General features: G+C 36.0%; 1 protein-coding gene across 1 annotated transcript; it reads left to right on the top strand.

Annotated features, from left to right (window-relative positions):
* Positions 1-15,196: 15,196 nt before the first annotated feature.
* LOC127846549 (alpha-protein kinase vwkA-like) lies at positions 15,197-23,413 on the top strand. Its single transcript, XM_052377903.1, has 3 exons — positions 15,197-15,546; positions 17,228-17,407; positions 17,585-23,413. The coding sequence occupies exons 1-3, from the start codon at positions 15,427-15,429 to the stop codon at positions 18,077-18,079; spliced, it is 795 nt and encodes a 264-aa protein (XP_052233863.1). The 5' UTR covers positions 15,197-15,426; the 3' UTR covers positions 18,080-23,413.
* The last annotated feature ends 447 nt before the right edge of the window (positions 23,414-23,860 follow it).

Genomic DNA, 23,860 nt, shown 5'->3' with positions numbered 1-23,860 from the left:
AATCGAAGAACAAAGTATAAACGTGAAATACGTGAAATCGACGGTCGTGTTTACGTCTTATGAACAGACACAAATGTACATATATCTATTTTGTTTTAGCGATGATGTATACTGACATTTGATTCACAATATGACCTTGATCTTAATTGAACAATGTGGAAAAATCCAGCGTGCATTTAATAACTTCTAGAACGAACATATCAGATCAAAAATGAGCATAGTGCGTTATTTTTGCATTTAACATGACAACTACACATTTACCATGAAACACATTCACTCATGTGTAAGTTTATTTGTGTTATGTGATCACGAGGAACACACCATGACCGTTAAGATTAGTAAAGTCCTAGAAGTGTATCACAAGCACAACAAATACATGTGATGCAATGTCCTGCAAATGTCATAATAATAGACAACCATCTCAAATTGAACATCTTGAAGGTAAACTATTTGTTATAATAAATTATAACATCGCAAGATTATGTTTTATGCGACATTTGGTACGACTGACATTGAACTTGTACTGAAATACTCTGAAATAAACATTACTATATTATTTTCTTGCTCATCTTGATCATTTTCTATTTAAGGGTCCGTCCAACAGATTTTGGCATGTATTGAAGCTTGTCATTAAATGCTTTATATTGATAAATTTAAACATTTGAACTAAAAATCTCCAGTAAAAGAAAACAAGACTACAATTTAAACAAGAAATATCTTTATAAAAGAAATACGGCGTTGATTGTGGTTGGAGTTGGTGTAAGGTAAAGAGTTCAATGAATAAGATCAAAGATAGCGAATGTCTTTTTCTGTGCAGTTCTTAGCTGCATCACACGCAGTACGGGATGTTACGCGGAGTTTTCGCGGCTTATTTTACATTATTACATATTGCAGGTCATAAACCTATAGATACAAACCAGAAAACCAAAAGATTATTGGAAGTGAAATTAGATCATATGAGTCAACCGGCCACACGCGAAGTATCCGTATTTTAAATATTTATACGCGCGTTCTTCAAACAAACCAGTTTTAGTGGTTTGTCGGGCATTGCTATTTGATTCGATTATTAACTGTAGCGAGAATCATCGCGCTCATGCTTAATACATTAGTCAATATGGCGGAATAATTCTTGTTAAATAAATAAAAAATAATATTTATCATGATATTGTTGAAAACACATTAAGAATCTATTATTGACATACCATAATTATATCTCTGAATATCTTCATTTAACATATTTCTGGTCTAAAGAAAATTCCAGTTCACCTAGTTCACGCGATAGCGTCTATATTATATAACGATTATTTTACTGGCCGCGAACTAACCCTGATACCTTGCGCGTTGGAATGCAATGCATTAAAGTGAGGCCACGCTTTCACTGCTGCAACGACGGCATGCTTAAAACTTTATACTTTTACATGTTAACTGTTCAATTTCAAAAACAATTTAATGGTTTGGCAAAAACGAATATCAGGATAGGGAAAAACGATACTTTTATGAACTTAAATATACTAGTACACAGACAGGAATATGAAAGTAATTACTAAATATGAGAACACAGCCTTTAAGTACAAACGCTCTGGTGCTGGCAATCCTCTGAAAATAAAAGGTATACGCACAAATGGTATTGATGTCAAGAGTTGAGTGTAAAACTGCTCTATCTATCAAGCCTTAAGATTAGAGATAAAATTGTTTCATGCTGAACACGCAGTAAAACAGTGTTACAAAGACGCGGTCATGTTTCCCATGTTCTGGTTGTAAGCTAAAATCAGCCAATGGAATAAATGAAGTGTATTAATTCGTGTCTAGCCGCGGGAAATTTTATTTGAATTTTATTGGACACTTACAAAGGCCAGGTAAGGTCAAAAGTGACGTTAAACAGCTACGCCGGAAAAAAGGAAATAAAAAGTAACCCTCAACAGGGCTCGAACCACTGACTCCAGGAAGTAAAAAGCCTCCCGCCTACACCACTCGACCATCCACGCTCACTTTCAGTGCGGACGTACTGTTTGGCTATATAAGCATTATTTATATTTTTTTAAATCAGAGTTTATTTACAGGTCCTACCGGCCTCTTCACGAGGTCTTTGAGGTCCGACCTGCCCCTGTGACCTTTCAGGAGATAAAAGTTATTTTAAGTCAGAGTAGGTCAGATTTACCCCGGGTGTCCGGGTGTTTTGCCAAAGGTTTTTACTTTTAGTTTTAGGAGAGTTCAGTGCACGCTGGCCAATGAGACCTTAATGTGCCCTGTACTGTATTGTTGGTGATGATTTTATGATTAGGTGTAATGCTGTGTGCATGAGTAATGTGAATTTGTTTGTTATATAGGTGTGTTCGGTGTATTGGTTTGCTTAGGGTGTTTTGTAGGTTAGTGCTGTGTGTATGTGGGTGTTATATAGGTGTGTTCGGTGTACTGGTTTGTTTGGGGGTGATGTGTAAATGAGTGTTATGTGGTTGTGTTCTAGGTCTTATGGTGATTATGTATAAACGGTTGTGTGTAGATTAGTCATAGAGGCCGACCAAGGAGCAGCACTTATTCCACTCGGAGCCACCATCGTCCTTTTTCGCCCGCCTGCCAACCATCCAGACCATGCATCAGATTTGGCTGAATTATACTTACTTTTACGTAGTGTTTGTTTTTATAATTAGCAATAATAGCTATATAAGCAATCTTCGTAGTTGCCCAAAATATCGAATCGCGTCGATACGACGCTTTATCTGTTGGACGGCCCCTTTAACATTGACACATTAATCAATGATATAATGCTCATTCGGTACCATTGAAATGCCTTTCCTTTTTTGTAAACACCCAAATAGATCTTATCAGTTAAACATGTTTAAATAATTTTGATATTTGCGTTAGTTTAATAAATCCTTCCCACCGTTATCTTTGTTCAGAATTCTTTTCATGGAACGGCATGGATGCGAATATTCAGTTACTAATTGAATTCAATTCACGGACAAGTGTATTTTTCTTTTGTTAAAGATTTCTATAGAAAAGCGTATACTTTGACTGCCATCTCGGTTAACAAACGTGCTATTCAGAAGTAATGACGCATGTAGATATTATGGACAGTTTCATCTGCACTAGTGTAATATTGCGTACGTTCCGGATACATAACGTAATATTGTTATATGGAACAGCCGATCTCTTATAATTAATGATAATGTCGTAAACGCTTTTACTCAAACCATTGTTAAGTATTTAGTATCAGTCGTTTCAACATGTGTGCTACACAACAGAAGCTCACCGGAAATATCATTTTCATCAACACAGAATCATCTTCCCCATCACCGGCATCAACATTACAATCACGGATATCACGAGCCTCACAACTAATGACAGCATAAACACCAGCGGCTTCCGCACCAGCATCACCGTCATCAGTATTACACCGTCATTATAACCAACACGACTGTCATCAGCATCCGCCCACCAAATTTAATGCCACCAATTCCAGCACCACTCAAACGCCGACATTTACAGCAGCACAGCGGATATCAGCAATACTACCGCTAAAATCCTCAACACAACCATAGAGATCAGCAAGATTACCATAACTTCAGAATAACCTCGAACAAAAACTCTCCTCAGCATCATTAAAAACGAGCATTACCATTCCCTTTTCACGCAGCAACTATTCAACGTATTAAAAAGGACCGCGCACGAAACATACCAATTATAGCAATAGATTTCAGAAACGAATATAATTTGAAAAAATTGCAGACGACGTTAAATGGGCAGCCAATGTCGACTATGATGAGTTTTTTTTTTTTTTTTTTTAATTAGCTTTTATTTTTCCAACTGAACTTGTGTTCGTTTGCACGTATGAATAAACGAATATACTTAAGAAACTACATGCGCCTATGCGAGTTTTCAAAAATAACAATCTGAAAAAATATTGGTTTACATCCTTATACCTGTAATTTTACATCAATCTTTTAGATATAATGTTTCTGCAACCTGTTTAATGGAAATCCTTTTAACGGAAAAAAATGATAGCCTTTAATAAAACTCGACTCCCCAGTTAAATTATGTAGAGTTTATGCAGCCTCTTAGCTGAAATATATTCATTCGGTTGTAAATCTTCCAATATAAAAATAGACCATCTTTTGAGAAATGAATCATTATAACAAGAAACTTGGGATGAACTTTACTTGTATTTGGCATAAATACTGTTTACAATTTTGCGTATAACGAGCATCCTTTATCAGACCCACGGTCGACCGAGAATAGATTAAATAATGAATGCAAGTCTCTTAAATGACTTATTCAATTTGTAATTTAATAACACCCACGGTGACTATGTATTGTATTGACGTACAATACATAATCCTCCTCCTCCTCATCATCATCACCATCATCATCATCGCCATCATCATCATCATCATCATCATCATCATCATCATCATCATCATCATCATCATCATCATCATCATCATCATCATCATCATCATCATCATCATCGTCGTCATCATCGTTGTTATCGTCTTCTTCGACATTGTCGTCTTAGTCGTCATTTTCGTCGTCGTCATCATTTCGTTTTCATGTTGTCATGATCTTCACTACCTTTATTAACGATAGCAATAGCAACAAAAAAGTGCTATCATCACAAACAGCTTCAGTAGCAGCAGTAACAAAATCATCATCGTGCAACTGTAGATTATTTACCCTTAACAAAATCGACAAATTAACTAATCGTATCCATTCACGCTATATATCTGTGAGGTTGTAAAATGACATTAACCTTCACACTTTTATTTGCGAAGCATCATTCCAATCAATTTACTTATTACTTAAAAGTCATTAGAAAATATTAGAATTTATTGGTTTAAATTTGACTGGCAATGTAGTCATCTGTTAGTGCGAGTATATTGGTTGTATCGATGTTTTCAAATTCAAATACTAACTTCACATCCACAAAACCTAAAACATATAACATAGTTTTATATGTATGTGATATAAAAGTGCAATCTTGTACATTTCAACATGTTTGTTTTTATTTATAATCCAGTTCCTTTTTCGCGGCTGAATAGGGAACTGGCATTTTCTTAATTACTTTCCAACAATAAAATATATTGATTATTTATTCATGACAATTATCCAAAGATTGTTTTAATATGATGTTTTCTTTTAATTAAATTTTATACAATAAAATATACATTATCGCACTGCACAGACACACAACTACACGCACACGTTCGCACACACGCCATCTCGCCTTCACGCGCGCACGCAATCTCAAGTACATACTTACAGTACCGCATTCTTCATACTACCAAGGATTACACCTCTTACACGTCCATTCATCCCCATAACACAAACTTGTCACCGCCATTATCAGCCCATACTGCGTCAGACACTCACCATGATACCAGCATTCACACCCGTCACACTCATACCACTCAACACTCCTCTCTTCATCGTCCACAAGTCCTCTCTCCCCACAGTTGGCGCAAAAATGTGCCGCCGCAGCTTCTTCTGCCATGGCCTTCACTCGTGCCCGTTTGCGTTCTGCAGCCTCCTCTTCTCTCTGTCGTTTCTTCTCCAGTCTTTCCGTTTTTCTTTGCCTCTTTTGAACACGCTCTTGTTCTAACTTTTGCTTTCTCTCTTCAGCTTCTTTTCTTCTCATCTCAATACTGTCTCTCTTCTCTTGTTTCTGTCTTTCTTTTTCCTGAAATAATGCCAATACAAGCATTGTACATAAAAATGCAATCGTATACTGTGAAACCATTATTAATCGTCAGATCGTATACTGTGAAACCATTATTAATCGTCAGGCATTAATTTCCATAAATTTCGTCAGTCGACCGATCGGCGAATTTAAGATCCTAACGAACAATCATGCTCTATGTTTGAACAAAAACAAACACTAAGTTGAAAAATATTTTAAAACTTTACCGTAGACACGAGGCATTAAATTCCAACATAATCCATGCACACATTCACTGCTGTTTCGTAATCAAGATTAATCCGGTTTTGACACAAAGGGATGTAGATTACACAAGGTACTTAACTGACACGTTACACTTCTTTAAAACGCGAGTGCAGTACAGCTGTATCGAATGCGTTGACTTCGTTTATGTAGAATGGTAATGAATTAGCGCTAGTTGTTTATAACTTTATTACCCATTAGGTGCATTGTGTTTTTCAGGGATGTTGCATATTAGCCATCACGCAGCGAATGCCGATGAAAGACAATAAACCAAATGAAAAGATGCGATGTGTGATCAACATGCGTATTTATCACAAATTAATAAAGAATATTTTAATTGCTGTTTTTTGTTTGATTGTTTGCGTTTAACGGGGTACGGACATTAGCCCTCTAGGACATTAGCCCCTAGGACAAAAGCCCCTTCAAAAAGTGCACGCTAGGACATTAGCCCCCAGGTGTTTTACATGTAAAACGTTCAAAACTTTTGTGTTTAAAGTAAGCATTTTTATTCTATTTCTTTAATTTCATATGTAAATACAAACAATATATAGCTTGTACCACACGCGTACATTTCAGTGTTGTTGTTTTTTACAATTTGTTTACAATTTTGTTCTTTGAACTCTATTTATTTTGCAAACACTATGCTATCTGACACCATTCAGAAGTCTAAAATTACCTTACAATTAGATACATAAGTAACATATTGTGTTGTTGTTGCTGTTTTAGAAAACAATAACCCATTAATTCCATTAAATAAAAAAAGATGAAATAAAATACCTAAAAATGAATGTAAAAGTAGGTAGGGGCTAATGTCCTAAGAGGCAAATGTCCTATGGGGCTAATGTCCAAAGGGGCTAATGTCCTAGGGGCTTTTGTCCTAGGGGCTAATGTCCCAGAGGGCTAATGTCCTACACACTTATTACTATTTTATATGTATCAATTTATTTATTTTTAAATTACTGACATTATTGATTTATATACCGGTAGTTTACTTTGGCAATTATAATAATAGAATAAGACTAATTGGCAATTGGCTTCGTTGTTACAAACACTCGTTAACGGTTATTCGATCCCACTTGTTCGCTAATCAAAACAATAAACGTGTGAATAGCATACATTAAGAGGGTCCATTACTGTCCCTTGGTAACAAAAGACTAGTTAATTGGCATGTGACAAACAGACCCCACCTCCTGCAGTGATTCTCAAGTGTGTTCCCGCATTCGTACCACGATTTTTCGCAACTGCGATTGATCGCGAATATGTATTACACACAAATCGGATATTGACTGACGCATTTTAAAAAAATTCAAAATCAGAAATCGGCGAATTTAAGTCCTGACGAAATCGTCATTTTTATAAAAATGACGAAATTGTGTGCTGTCAAAACTAAATGGTTTCACAGGTATACGGTATGTTCATGCAAACATTACAAGAATCGTGGGTGGATGTTAAACAAATAAACAAGTATTCATTGGTATATCCACAAATAACTAATTGCTTTATCGATATTTTTTACGTCACGTACTGTCAGTTCGCCAACAATCTGGCTTGAAGTCAAAACTCGGCCTTTCTGCAGACGCTTTGTTGATGCCTTTTTCTTCTCCATTGGTGGCTCTGGAGTTGGGGCCAGGGTCTTGCCCAAACTTGCGGGAACAATGCCCATCTCAACCAGTGGGTTTTTTGTATTCTTCCCGCATGTTGGACACGTCTCAGCAACGAATGTTGGCGCTTCTAAAAAAAACAACATTTATTCACCTTATACGGGTACAAAAACAACAAAGCGATTCCATCTCCGTCTTACCAGTTAAAGCAATACATAATAATATACTACAATACATTGTTCTTCAAGTTCTAAAATGCACCAGCAACGCATGCAATGTCTTACGTATGTACAATGCTTAATACGTAACCCTGTGCGCATTGACTTACGATTTACGTTTGTCGGGGCGAATGACGGAGCCACCAGTTGTGAGTGTTGATAGCTCTGCGGTTGACTGGACACAGATCCGACACAGCAAACGAATTCGGGATCCAGACATAAGCCCCCCCCCCAGGACAACCCCCCCCCCCAATAAAAAATGAACATTTGGACAATACCCCCCCCCCCCCCCAGTAGAAATGACAGGTAGGATATAAGCCCCCCAGTGCTTATTTTGCATCTGGAAATTTGCCCCCAGTGCTTATTTTAGAAGTGTACGGAGGCCGGGGATGCCTGGTCCATTGCGTGCCTCAACACCGCAGGAAACTTCGCCTTGGTGACCAGTAACCCCTTTCTGGCATATGGAAGGATGGAACAGATGGTGTCCACTCTTGATTTGAGAGGTCCAAGTATCTGAAAATCAGTAAAACAGAAACGATATTAAAATAAATACATGTAATAAAAACTGGTATGAACTAAACCAACCAAACGCTTGTTTGACTGATTTTTATAATTACAGTACAGAAAGAAAACCACACCACGTTACAAAAATCATTGTTTTACTTTTTATTTTACAGCTTTGTAAATTAACCTTAACATCTAACGGCTGGAGCATGTGTGTGGTGTTGCCGGGCAATCCAACCAAAACAATATCATTTTTTATGACCTCTTCAATCGTAGATAACGTCACGTGGCTTTCGTGGTTGTCCATGACCAATAAGACTGGTCGTGCATTGCCACAGTGCGGGACGAATATGTGGGTAAACCACTTGTGGAATAAGTCGCCGTTCACGTATCCAGGCTCATTGGCCGCGAACAACCACGAGTCTGGCAAATCCTCGATCTCTGTATTGGGGAGACATCCCTCTCAAAAATATTCATAACAATCACTTTACCGGTATATTGACATGCCAGAGCGGTAGCATTATAATGGTTGTAAAAAGTCATACGATGAATCAATCATAATAGTATTTTAACTCTTGATAAATGTTTATCTTTGAGATTTGTATACTTACGTGTGTGTTCATATTTAAAAGTTTAGTATAATTAATAGATTAATTACTAGCGGGAATGACTATTCTGACTTACTTTGTACACAAACATTGTTGGAGGAAATCTACCACTGCCGCTGACGCACACTTGAGCATTGATGTGACCATTCACAGACGTTTTCCTCTTAATCACATGGCTGGAATCTGTAAGAGCGATAAAACGCTGTGTAGACTTTATTTTACCAGTCCAGCCCGTTTCGTCGACGTTGAATATCTGCAAAAACATGTTCGACTTTAAATTTTATTTAAATAAAAATAACCGATTTCCATGCAATAAGTATGCACACGTAATACTAATTTCTAAAAATTTGAATATTTCTACTTTAACATGAACACACCTTTTTAAAAGTTTAAGTTTTTTTTACCTGTCCAGGTTTGTCTTTCAGTTCATGATTGTCCAAAACTGCTTCAAACAAGTCAAAAAATTCGTCTATGACAGCCTGAGTGGACATCGCTGCCCTCGCGGCACTCATGGTCTCCGTTAACCGATCTGACAGCTGGCGGCGAGTTAAAAATTCACAAATCCATTTCGGAGAAGGGCTGGACGTGCGGTTGATACGACAGGATTTGTCTAAAATTACAACATATCTGACAGATACAAAAAAGGCAGGATAATTACATGGAGGAATGAAATGAAAAGATATTTCAATTAATGATTAATCAAAGAACTGCAACGAAGAACAATAATTGTTAAAAACATAAAGCACGTTTACAATAGTCTAGTAATATGAATTGATAAATTGTTAAATTATATAAATGATAACTTAATTATTCAAATGGTTTGCATTGACCGTTCCACGGAATTGATAAATTAAGGACTGGTGGTGGATAATAAGGGCCTCCTTCCCGCCCGATTTCTACGGAATACCGGTAGCGCCATCGTGGTTACACATTAAAATCCAGAGGACGACAATGCGATAGTACGATGACGACAATGCGATAGTACGATGGCGACAATGCGACAACGCGATAGTACGATGGCGACAATACGATAGTACGATGGCGACAATAAGACAACGCGATAGTATGATGGCGACAATGCGATAGTCGCCATCGTACTATCGCATTGTCGTCATCGTACTATCGCGTTGTGGTACTGTCGCTATCGTTTTATCGCGGCCATCGTACTATCGCACTGTCGCCATCGTATTGTCGCACTGTCGTTATCGTATTATCGCACTATCGCATTGTCGCCATCGCACTATCGCGTTGTCGCCATCGTACTATCGCGTTGTCTCATTGTCGCCATCGTACTATCGCATTGTCGCCATCGTACTATCGCGTTGTCGCCCACGTACTATCACATTCTCGCCATCGTACTATCGCATTGTCGCCATCGTACTATCGCATTGTCGTCATCGTACTATCGCGTTTTGGTACTGTCGCTTTCGTATTATCGCGGCCATCGTACTGTCGCACTGTCGCCATCGTATTGTCGCACTGTCGTCATCGTATTATCGCACTATCGCATTGTCGCATTGTCGCCATCGTACTATCGCGTTGTCGCCATTGTACTTTCGCGTTGTCGCATCGTCGCCATCTTACTATCGCACTATCGCATTGTCGCCATCGTACTATCGAATTGTCGCCCTCTGGATTTTAATGTGTAACCACGATGTCACTAACGGTATTCCGTAGATTTCACATATATATAGTTATATTACATCGCAGCATTATGTCACCAAGATGATAAATACCGGAAGGAAAATAACTCATAAGTTAACCAAATTCGCAGAATTAATAATATTTCAGTGTGTTTAGGGTTTTAATGCGTTTAAGTGACATTGGAAAGCGCAATATACTATCTATAGCTTTCGTTGATAGTTAATTATAATCCAACCTTGTCTGTGTATATGCTCTGTTATTGCTATTTGATTTGTAGTTTAATTCAAGGACTTTTTTGTTTTATTGTCGCTTTTAAACATTTAATATATTCATAATAAAGACAGTTCTTAAAATCAAAATATAGTTGTAAACATATTTGATACCGTTTTGCATGATTTTTATTCAGAAAAAGATTTTTTAAACAAAAATTGTATTCCATGTACTGCAATAAACTTAGTATTGAATGCTACACCCCCCTGCTATCTGAACTAAGACTATTTGACACCACTAAAATCAATGTTTTCTTCATTTTAAGTTGTTCGCGTAGCGAACTGCTAGTTTTGTTACTGAAAATTTCAAGTCAGTTCGGCTTATCTTCGGAAAGCCTACTACCCGCCACACCTGCCGTATCCGCACGAGAAAGAATTGTATAATTTATGCAAGAGGTTTGAGTCATCCAACTATAGTCATTCACAAATGGAAAAAAATATGTAAATATCGTGTTAAATGGAATATTTTTGAACGGAGCTTATATAGAAAAAAATCAATAAATAATGTTTGTATTATACGTGTCGCGGAAGAAATTATTAATGAATGATTAAAATTGTCCACTATCTGCTGCGTCTTAATGACGTAGTACAGGTCATTCATAATATTAGGCTATTAATAGATTCGGGAAAACAAAGCAATAGTATTGTTTACGCTTGTTTATATTCTCAATGTATAAAACGTTGAACATGAGTACAAAAATAACATCAGGGATACGAAAGACAACAACAAAAATGCTTCATAATCGCTTAAACCGAAATATAAAAAAAACATTTAAATATAACAAGAATTATCTGTTTCGTAATCTCGTTCATGCTTCTACAGCGGGGTTAAATTTGATATTTCTGGGATGCGTTATTTGGTTCTCAACAGATAGCGGCGATCTTTTGTATTTACGGGTGCTAACAACGCAATAATAGAAGGTTAAGCTTGTTTATATTCACTGTTCTTAATTTATAAAACGTTGAACATGAGTTCACCAATTACTATAGACAACCTCAAAAATGCTATAATCGCTAAAACCGAATATTTAAAAATAAATAAATATAACAAGAAGTATCTTTTAAAAAGGTAGTCGGCGTAAATGCTGACTTTGAAATTAAGTTTGCAATTTACGTTTCTAAATAAAAAAAATGAAAACAAAAGTTTAACTTTTTTTCACTTGCAAGTCACATATTCACCGCATAAAATGTGTGTTATTATTGTCAAACCACAAATTAGTGTAAGTAGATAAAAATTGTACTACGGAAGTGCACGTCATATGTGCCCTCACATGCCTTTTTATGAGTATATTTCTTCACTATCGAAATATATCGTATGTTGATATAATATTTAAACGCAGTTTTCTTTAGACAGATTTAACTTACACTTTCATAGCCGCGTCATGTGAATATGGGTCTTATGCGTTTCGGCCAGCGTATCTTAAACCCAACATGTGCATTTGTGCAGTCTGGTCAGAGGCGATGCTGTTCGTTATAAAATCACTCAATGTGTTATGGTCTCATTTTGTATCTCCTGACCAGACTGAGAGGTGCGCAGACAGAATGGGCTATATATATGAGCGCATATGGAAAAAGACCCATTTTCGCATGATGCATGACGAGGGTCATTAAAAATCGCATTGCGAATTGAAAATGGCACATTTTAGAACAATGCTTTTCGATACAAAATTGATTTCAAAATAGCAAACTTGTAAATAAGGGCAGCCTATCCAGGCGTTCAGGGACGATTTACAGACGTGCTGACCGAGTACGGCAAACATTGTGGTTGTATAATTAAACTATTTTCCTCTAATCGTGACACTATACTATTTCGATAATGTTTGTTGTCTCATCTTCAAAGCAAAACTGTGTTTATCGGTAGTCAATTATATATTCCCCGGACGATTTAGTGAACGAGTACTGACCCTGAAATTCTGCGAGATGGGTTTTAACGCGTAATTGTAACTGGGCCACAATTTATGTCGTTTGAACATACAGAGAATGATCCGGAATTCCTTACACTGAACAGTGCTACAACCTTTGCGCTGAGCACAGACACGGAGATGCCTATGAAATATTCGAAAATATTCACGCGTGTCTGCTGGCGTTATATATAAAAGTCATTTAAGGTGAAAAGTTGGGTAAAACAGCTACGCCAAAAAAGCGCATTAGTGCTCTATACATATGTTTAGGTCAGAGTTGTTGACACCGTTTGAACTCCTAAGGTAACAAGTAATGCATAAACAAAGAAGTACGGGTCAACAGGGCTGTCTTTATGACTACCTAATTCGTGAGTAAAAAGTATTGCTCGCAGATTTTTTTATTTTTTATTTATTTCCATCAATTATCTTATTGTATATTTTAAATTTGTATATGTTGTCAAAAATCTAAAGTTTTGTACAGGGAATTTTCATCATTAAATTATATTCTTAGTGAGAAAGGTATTCGATATTCCAACAATATTCATTTAATATGATGGTGATTGCAAATTGTCTGGATATTCAATTCGCATTGCCATTCTCATCATACTTTCTATGCTTTCAGAACGTCCAAAAAGGGCCATGTTGTTGTTTTTTGTTTAAGTTATCTCTTTAAAATAAATAGGATGATAAAAAGTGCACACATCTCGACCCGTGCGTCATGACACACTCTGTATAAATTTGAATGGCGTGTGTTCATTTCAACCTTGCGATTAATTTAAAAAAATGAGTTGCGTCTTACATCATGAAATAGCGAACAACTTCAGTACCTTCAGCGCTTTGATCTTCTAAGTAACAAGTCTATAAATTTGACGACGGTAGCTTTAAAGCGTTCTCAGAAACGAAATGGTCTAAAGACCGACCATTCGACCGATCCACCGACTTATCGACGGACAGGTGCAAAGCATTATTCATCCGTTACCCGCCCATTTATGTCATATATTTATTGTGTTTTTTACTGTATATTGCAGATTATTTTGTGAATGTAATGTTGATGTACTGATATTTTGTGTGATAATTAAAATAAATATAAATGCCTTATTTCAACCATAACTCATGTGTTGCTTTCTTTCGATGCCAAACACATGCGACTAATCAATAGACTTTTTTGGCGTAAGCTGTATTAAGCCAGCTTTTCACCTCTCCTGACCTTTGTAAGTGCCCAATAAAATTCAAATAAAAATTCCCGCGGCTAGGTACGAATGAATACACTTCATTTATTCCATTGGCTGATTTGAGTATTCCACCAGAACATTGGAAACATATACGCGTCTTTGTAACACTGTCTTACTGCATGAAACAATTTTATTTCTAATGAAAAGGCTTAATAGATAGAACAGTTTTACACTCAATTCTCGACATCAATACAGTTTGCGCGTGCACCTTTTATTTTCAGAGAATTACCAGCGCAACGCGTTTATATTTAAAGGCTATGTTCTCATATTTAGTACTTACTTCCATATTCTTGTCAACATGTTAACATGTAAAAGTATAAAGAGCAGTGGAAGCGAGGCCTCACTTTGATACATTGCATTTCAACCCGGGTCAATTCGCGGCCAGTGTATGAATGTCAGAGTTTATATACAGGTCATCTCCGGAGTTCGCGGCCAGTAAAATAATAGTTATATAATAAATACGCTATCCGTGAACTAGGTGACCTGGAATTTTCTTTAGACCAGATATATGTAGATTCTTAATGTGTTTTCAACAATACAATGATAAATATTTTTTTTGATTAATTTAACAATAATTATTCCACCATATTGACCAATGTATTAAGCATGAGCGCGATGATTATCGATACTGTTAATAATCGAATCAAATAGCAATGCCCGACAAACCACAAACAGGTTTGTTCGAAGAACGCGCCTATAAATACGGATACTTCTCGTGTGGCCGTTTGACTCGTATGTTTTAATTTCACTTCCATTCTTCTTTTGGTTTTCTGTTTTGTATCTATAGGTTTATGACCAGAAATATGTAATAATGTAAAATAAGCCGCGAAACATCCCGTACTGCGTGTGGTGCAGCTAAGAACTGCACAGAAAAAAAACATTCGCTATCCTTGATCTCATTCATTGAACTATCAACGCCGTATATCTTTTTTAAAGATATTTCTTGTTTGGTTTACGATAAATAAATAACAATTAATGGCGCATAAATGTTTCATGTTTTTATTCACATGCACTTCTACTTAGGCATTACTCTTTACGTGTACCCATTCAAACACAAGTTTAATATCACGGGTTGTTTATCAGCCGACCTGATATCAGGATTTGTTGTGTTTATATATAAGTAGAAAAGTCGGATGCCTCACCGAAAGCGAAAATCAACAAATTGTATCATTTCATAAAAATAAAAACAGCTTGTGCCAATCACAAGGACACAAACAGACTGCTTGTCTCGCCGTCATCAGGAATTTCCCAGTAAGGTTGTTATAAAAACGAAGCAGAATAAAGCTTAAAGCATACTTTTGTTAATCTTTGTCGGCAAATAATACAGCAAAGTTATACATTTTTTCACCACGTTGGATTTAAACTTCAAGGTTAAAATCGTATTATATTTACGGTGATGAGAAAAATTCAGCAGAATAAAAAATACCTGCGTAAAGATGACAATATTACAGATTATATGAAATGTTAACATTATATTAACTAAATAAACAAAAAAAGAAAATTTCAATCTAAAGATGGGAACCGTAAACTCTACACTGGCAGCTGGTCCCTGGGACGGATTCAAAACGGTGTGGGCTTCGTTTGAGTTTAACCCTCAATGCAATAGCTCACGAGGATGCACGCATGTTTTCAAGGTGAGCAATATATTGAACATATACCATATATAAATGTATGTTGAAAACAAATTTTTGTTTTAAATAGGTGGCGGAATGGATTATATATTTGATGAAGCATATATTCTTCATTATAAAAAATATAACAAACTACCAGAGACGTATCTACGTCTGTGACACTACCAATGGGCCATTCAGACTTACGTGCGTATTCTTAAAGCTGTGACTACAACAGGTTTTATTCAAAATAATCAGCAAAAAACGTCATCGATTATTTTCAATATTCGCCATAGTTTCGAGTGTCCTTTGATTAAAATATTTCCTTTTTCGGAATCTATGACAATAGTTTAGAAATATATTATTTCGCCTTTTCATGAACAAGACTCTTAAATAAATAGAGTTGTTAAAAATATCGTTAGAATGCCGTTGAAAATTGCGAAATATTCAAATGAACATACAACATGAGGATTCGGGATATTATCATTTCGGATCAAATTCTAATATTCTAATTTAAATTAAACTTCACTCTATAGTGTGGTCGTGGAACGCTTGTCAATGTCTGTGTTCTTGGCCAAAAATTCGATCTATACTGCAGTCATGTATTCAGTTATGTAGCATGCATCGTGAAATTTTGGCACCGATTTCAAACGTATTCAATGATTCATTCTTTAATCTCAAGATATAGACACAAGCTGCAAGAAAAACTGTATTTACGGACTAAAGACTATTTCAAAGATAATTCAATAACTTGATATGTTTGCAACAAAAGTTTTAAAAGGTGTGTTTATATTCTTTCCGACCCTGAAAACCCCTGAAAACCCCATTTATCCTCCACCCTTGTACTATGACACAGAAATCCTTCAGATACAATTAGACGCAACTAGAAACGTAACAGGTCTGCCTCATATTCAAAATTAAATTAAACTTCACTCTATAATGTGACCGGGGAGCGCCTGCCAACGTCAAAAGTAAAATAATTTTATGTGTAGAAGTCATAATTACATTAACGTTATAAAGATTATATATCTTATTTGAAATGCCATGTTAAGATCCTATCATTTGATAATCACCGGATTAAACTGATCATTCTGTGTATTTCTTAATAGCGGACTTAGTTATGTAATCTTTAACTCAATATATAACTCTTTCGTAAAGACATTCGTCTTAAGGTATAAATAAAACAACTCCAGCTTGTCGAAAGTGATTATGGGTTTCCCATATTCTATATTTGCGTAACAAATAAAACTTCTTCCTAGACAAAATGCAAAGTACTGGCTTTAATAATAGCTTTTATTTGTTATCACAAACGATGCGCATCATTTGTGTCTAACGAGATAATCTGACTACTACACTACTTTAACCCTTTGCATGCTGGGAAATGTGTCGTCTGCTAAAATGTTGTCTGCTAAATTTCAAAAATTAGCATTTTCTTCGATTTTTTCAAAGAATACTATCAGAATAGCAAACAATTTGGATCCTGATGAGACGCCACGTTTTGTGGCGTTTCATCTGGATCCAAACTGTTTGCACAGGCCTTCACAAATCGGTTCACGCACTGAAAGGGTTAAATCAGAGGTTGTTTAACACGTACGCACTTCGAACGTCTATTGATATTTGAAACTATATTTAAAAAATCATAATAACGGCGATATAATTATAAACATAACATTATGGAGCATTAAACCTAAATATCCTTACACAGGGTGTAGTATACCACGAACGGAACTACTTTACAAAGTCAGACGTGGTGATCAAGAAACAACACAGGATTGCAAAACTTGGTGACTGGAAGCTTTATATATACAGATGCACGACAGGACAACATTTGGCATCCAAGTTCAAACGGCATTTACAAAACAACCACAACATTAGCCAATACAAGGTTCGTTATTTGTGAGCCTTCTTTATTTTTAAAAATTAATACAATGATATAAATGTAAAACAAGAATACATATTTCATTCCATGTAAAAAAAACTTTATAAATAAAAAATTGTTATAGTATAACTACATTTACATTATGTTCTGACTTGCTATGCACCTTTGTTTTTGATTTTATAGGTACGTTTTGTCAAGCCTATCGAAGCAATTATCGACGTATGGTCATCTTTTACAGCCAGTGTAGCTCGTTTTCTAAAATTCAAACTGGGTAAAGACGAAGCGTTACTTATCGAGGAACGTCTGCGTGGGAAGTTTGTCACTTTCGTTACAGACTGTGGCTCAGGAATCAATCGAGAGATCGCAGTTCTAGCAGCGTTCGCACATTTTACCTACCATGAATCAGGTGGGGAATTAGTGGTGTGTAACTTGCAAGGAGTCGAGGATCAATGTGTGTTCACACTTACCAATCCGGTCATTCATTCAAAAGACGGTAACTATGGCGACACTGACCGAGGAGCAGACGGGATTGATGAGTTCTTTCAACATCACGTGTGTACCGTCTTGTGCAGTAACTTATCGAGACCATCAGGTGACTATACAGAACTCATTTCAAATCAAGAACTGCCGCCTCCGTACGAAGAGCTTTTTCCTGATGGTCCGCCGCCAGTTCCTTGAAGCAAACTGTCCATTACTTCTGAAGAATGCAAGATACCTGCGCATTGTATGAAGAGAGTTGCTCGTAAACAGAGTCATAAAGGTGAAGGCTAAGGCATGGGTTTATAGTCTGATTATGATATTAGACACAACTCCAACCGACCCTTAAATTACCCCCCCCCCCCCCCGATCGCAATATACAAAAGTGACTTTATAATGATATAATTATACTGTCTAATATGGTGTGAAAATGTATGTTTAGATGTTGAAGTATATTTTATTTACCATTTTATTAATAAAAAAGCTTTAACATGACATGCTTCTTACTCATATATGAACAATGAAACTCATGAAACAGTATCAGGATACGAACTTTCGTACCATGCGCTGGTCTTCCAAATCAGGAACGTGTTCTATGACTTTTTGACTATGCTGCTTCAGCGGCACGTCTAGGTTATCATACCATGAAAAAGTTCTTCACAATGGCGACCTATGTAAAGATCGAGCCAGTCCGAATGAGTTAGCTAAATTTTCTCAATCGGCATATCTCGCTATTTATAATTGATAAAGATAAATGCTGCTTGGTTCCCGTCCTCTTTCAACTTTATCGAGTGGTTCGGAACAGGAACTAGGCACGAAACTGCCAGGTGGCACTTCAAACGTTGTGACGCTTGGAAAACCCCAAATAGTTATTTTTAGATTTGATCGAGAATGTAACCCGCCTCCAAGTTTTGCTGAATGGGTCAAGTTCCTCATGAGTACTACTTCCCCGTACCCCCAAATACTTTTTTCGTACTCAATTTTTCGTACCCATTTTTTTTTCGTACCCATTTTTTTCGTTCCGATTTTTTTTCGTTCCAATTTTTTTTAATACCCACATTTTTTTCGGACCCATATCATTTTTTGGCATAATTGTTTCGTACCCACAATTTTCGTACCCCAATTTTTGTTCGTACCCAAATTTCGTACCCACATACACAATTGTGGTGATGAAGATAAACTTAAATCCATGCTTTTATATCCATCCTCTTTAAAAGCATCGTCACACCAGTACTGTCCGTATTTTAATATACTACATACACCAGAAAACTAAGTATTTAGAAATAAGATTTAAAAGAGGTCACCGCATTTAAATGGTCTATGCAAAATATCTATTGTGTTTAACAGGTTTAAAGGCATTACCAACCTCGCACTTAACACATATTTAATCATAAAACAAACACGTGTTAAAACATAAACATTTTAACAAGGTAAGAAAATCAATATAACCCCGACGTAATTTCTCAATGGTATAGTATCCAAAAAAGCAACATAACTATCGTTTCATGATATTTAAGAAAACGGACAATATATCTCAACAAGTAAAACGATAAATACTGTCCTAATCATTATATTTAAGCATAAGTTTGGTTATATTATGGGCGAAGGCTATAAAAGAGTACAAGTATATTTGTTCAGAAAAGGTTGCCCTAAACAGTAGTCCATTAAATTTCAATACATAACTATGTTGTTAGAACTGAATGTGCCCGTTTGAGAAAATTTCACTTTAAATGACGGTGGAAAATAAAATTCACCATAAAAAAAGATTATAGGAAAAGTTATGTGCGTAACTTGATCATGCCAATATGAAATCCTACCCACAAGCAATTAACAACTTTGTCCGCCACTTTACTTCACGCCGCAATATGTTAATCGACCGATCACTTGTAAAAATAACATTCCTTAAGAATTACGCGGAATGACCTCGGAGTAAAATTAGATGGTTAAAGATAAGTGTCGTTAAATTGAGCTTGCAATATTAATAGATTTATTTGAGTGCGAAAAAGTAATGCACCGTCAGAGTTCAGCTTAAGCATTCATTAGGCATTTTGAGAAGGCATTAAATGGAATTTGTTTCTTTAAGAAAATAACATTTTAAGTGTGTAATTTTTAAAGGGATACGCATAATCACGACTCGTGTTTTAATACACATTTAGTTAAAGAGTACAATGCAACCGAATTTCATTTTTTACTTATCAAATAGTTCACAAAATGAAAAACGAAAGACTGCCACTTGCGATATATATTTTAAGGTCACTTTAATAATTTAGTACATAAAAAACCGGTTCTTTGTGAATTATTTTTCAAATTATATATTTTATTGGTTACAAGTTTTATTTTCCCTTGCCTTATTTAAAAGCTATGGCATTTTTCGGATCCCAAACTTTGAATCAGATCTATTTGAACCATGTTGCGCACACTTCGCTGTATTTCTTTTACAAGAACATACCATCCACATGCATCCGCGTATTTTTGAATAGCTTCAAACTCAGTCATGTACAGAACAGAACGAAGCGAACATAATGAACAGCTGTTTGTGTGTTAATGTCTCTTAATGATCTGAATGTTTTAGCTAAAGCTTAATGTAGAAAGAATGATTTGAATTCGCTTCATATTAACCACGTTGTATAGCGCCATGACAAACGTTTTATGCAAATGCAGTTATTGAAATGTTTCTATTGTGTGTATACCTCATTTTGATTTGAAAAGCTCGGCATAATCGTTATTTATGTAGAAATCATGATTCATTTGCTATTTATTGCTTTTCTATAACATTTCTTAACAAGACTGTTACAACATAATGTTTTATAAATTGTATGTTGATAAGATATTTAATGTAAAGATTACATATATTTATTCTTAGATTAGCTATATAAGATGTTAAAATATCAGAGGCGTATTTAGGTGGGGGGCTAGGGGGCTAAAGCCCCCCCCCCCCCCCCAGCTGGCAGGCTAGACACGATTTTTAATAAAAATGAGCCCCTTACAGTTTCAATCCACTTGTGTATTTCCTGTCATATGTCCCTAAATAAGCCATAAACAGCTGTAGATTTGTGTGATTAGCCCCAGGCATGTGTACAGACGATCTAACCTTCGTCAGCTAAAGTGCACGCTTCATTGACTGTAAGTAATAAACTGCGCTATTTGATTGGCTGAAGAAGATACATTCAACTAATAAAATTCATCCATATTTAGCTATATTTAGCTATAGATAAATGTTTACAAATGGCTGCCGCATGAGACTTGTGAAAAACAATCTTTCAATTTGTAGCAATTAAAGAGTTTAGACGAACGCAATGGACAATCATTATTATTTTTTCGGTAATTTCTTTGATAAATTTAATTGGTATTAGCTCTTTAGAGTGATGATCCTTTTGAGTAACAAGTTATTGCCAGTGAAATTCAACTGCACACTTAATGAATGGCAATTATTTTTTTGTTTTTATTTGGTTTTGTTACAAATCGGGCTAACTGCTTTGATGTTCATCCATAGTTTTTAAAATAAAAAAAGACTCAAAAATGAAGAATTACTTTGCTATATGAAACTAAATCATTTTCTTAAAGCGTGACAGCATCGAGGCAGCAACACCCGAATTAAACTACACAAGAAACCTAACGATTCCCTTTGTTGACACTTTTGTGAATGAAATGGACATCCGATTCAGTGATTTGCAGACTAAGGCAGCCATGGGATTGAAGTTTATACCTGAACAAATGTACTCCTCTCCTGTCAGTACTAGTGACCTTGAATGGTTCAATGATGATCTCCTTCTCCTCAGTCCCTCCCTGCCGAGTTGCACTTTATATGGCAGGCTAGGTGGAAAGGTGTACCCAACCCAACTACTTCCCTTCAGGGCTCTGTTGCACATTGTGATTCCCAGCTGTACCCCACCATTTACACTGTTTTGTCCATATCATGTGTGTTCCCTGTCACATCATGCGAGTGGGAAAGGAGTATCAGTGCCCAAGGACTTGTTAAGACAAAACTAAGATCATCAATGGGTCAGGACAGGTTGTCCGCGGTGTGCCTGCTTTCCATTCATAGGGACATGGACATAAACAATTTCATGTTGTACCTAAGTTGACCTAGTAGGATATCCAACAAGGTTTAATAGGAGGTCCACCCATCTAACTCCGTTAAAAAAGTTATGGATAAAGATAATGTCTCCCACCACTTAAGTGGTTTGAGAGACATTTGATTTACCCCTGTGTGTCTGTCTGGCAGTGTGTCTGTCACACTTGATGTGTGAACTCAAGTTCTTATTTGTTTCACATGCACTTTTATCATGCAAAATGCTGATTAGATAGCAGGAAATCGCATCATTTCAATGTGCCATTTCAAAAAAAATCGACGACGGAAGGGGAAACCCCTCCCGCACCCTCCCTCTTGAGCCCCCCCTCTCAAAATTTTCTGGATACGCCTCTGAATATACCTTTTGTTTATTAGTTTTAAGTGCTCTATATATGTCATTGTTTGAAAAAAATTGTAGATTTAGTTGTTTATATAATCTATTCTAGTTTTTTTATGTGTCATTGTTTGTTGATTTTTAAAATAGTTTATAGTAATCTCCATTTCTGTGCAATATATCGATAGTGGTATATATCCTCTTTAGAAAATCATCATGGCGGATTAGTTGGAATTGGTTGAATCATTTAATTGTGTAAGAGTATTGTACGTGTTTATTCATTGTTAATATTTTGTGATGTATTGGTTTTAGAACACACATACGTTATACAAACAGTATTTAAAATCAAAGCGCTGAAAGCACTGTAGTTGTTCGCTGTTGTACAATCTTAGACGCAACTCAGTTTTCAAAATTATGTTATAGCTTTTTATATCGCAAGTATGAAATGAACACACCCCATTCAAATTTAAAAACAATGTGGCTAAAAGCACATGTTGAGATGTGATTTTTTCAAATCATTAATAAAAAAGATTATTTAAGCTTCATTTTGGGAAAACAGGGCATAATGCATATGCATAAATTGTCATCCCAGTACCAGAGACTGTCTTCAAATGTAAAACACCATAAAGTCATGTGTCGTTCTTGATTAGCTTGTGCACATTGCACAGGCTAATCAGTGTGCACAGGCTAATCTTATTTGACATGCATTAAGCCCCGTTTTCCATGATTGCAGCCAATATGTACAGATTTCAATGATAAACATTAGTAAAACGCCGTCTTACAAGCTTTTAATTAATATTGATTAAATACACACACTGCAGTAGTAGAGCAGACGCTTCTAGCATTCGTCGTCTGCATAATTTTACTGCAGGTAGTGAATACAGGCAGTGGTTATTGTTCCTAGCGAAGCTTACAGCAGACTGACTTGCAGTTATCGTTCCTAGCGTAGCTAAAGCAGACTGACTTGCAAAACTGCCTCTACATTAGTTGTGAGCTAACGCTCACAACTAAAAATTGTAACAAATAATGGTTCATTAATATGGTAAAAGCTCTCTCATTTGCATTATATTGTCGAAAAAATGTTTTGTTTAAATTATTATTTAGAAAAATAAATCGTTTTTATATTTTATTATTTGCATGCTATTTGCAACAGTTATGGCTATAGTTCAAAGATAAAGGACACAATTTTGTGTCAAGAGTTTTTCAGATATTAACTTCATGATTCAACGTGCAAGTGAGTGTTTAATATGACGCTATTCTCTGTGTTAACAGGACATGCGAACAGGTAACGGGTAAAGATGACTTAGTTTTTAGAAAATTACAAATAAACCGCTTTTGTGTACTGTTGCCGACGGGAATCTAGTTTTATTTTGGTCAAGACAAGACATAAATTTGTGTACGGATTAGTTTTCTGTTCTAGTTTTGCCGAAGATTTGTTTACGAAATAACAAGCATCGGCAACATTAATAATTATCATTCGTAATCGGTTAAATAATAAAGCGTCTGTAAGGCATTTCCTCCATAAGTTTGTGAAAACATGAAGTGCTTATATAGCTTTTATAATTCCTTGACAATA

The sequence above is a fragment of the Dreissena polymorpha genome, chromosome 9, assembly GCF_020536995.1.
Source record: "Dreissena polymorpha isolate Duluth1 chromosome 9, UMN_Dpol_1.0, whole genome shotgun sequence".
NCBI classification, from domain to species: Eukaryota; Metazoa; Mollusca; class Bivalvia; order Myida; family Dreissenidae; genus Dreissena; species Dreissena polymorpha.
This window is presented reverse-complemented; position numbering and strand designations above follow the sequence as displayed.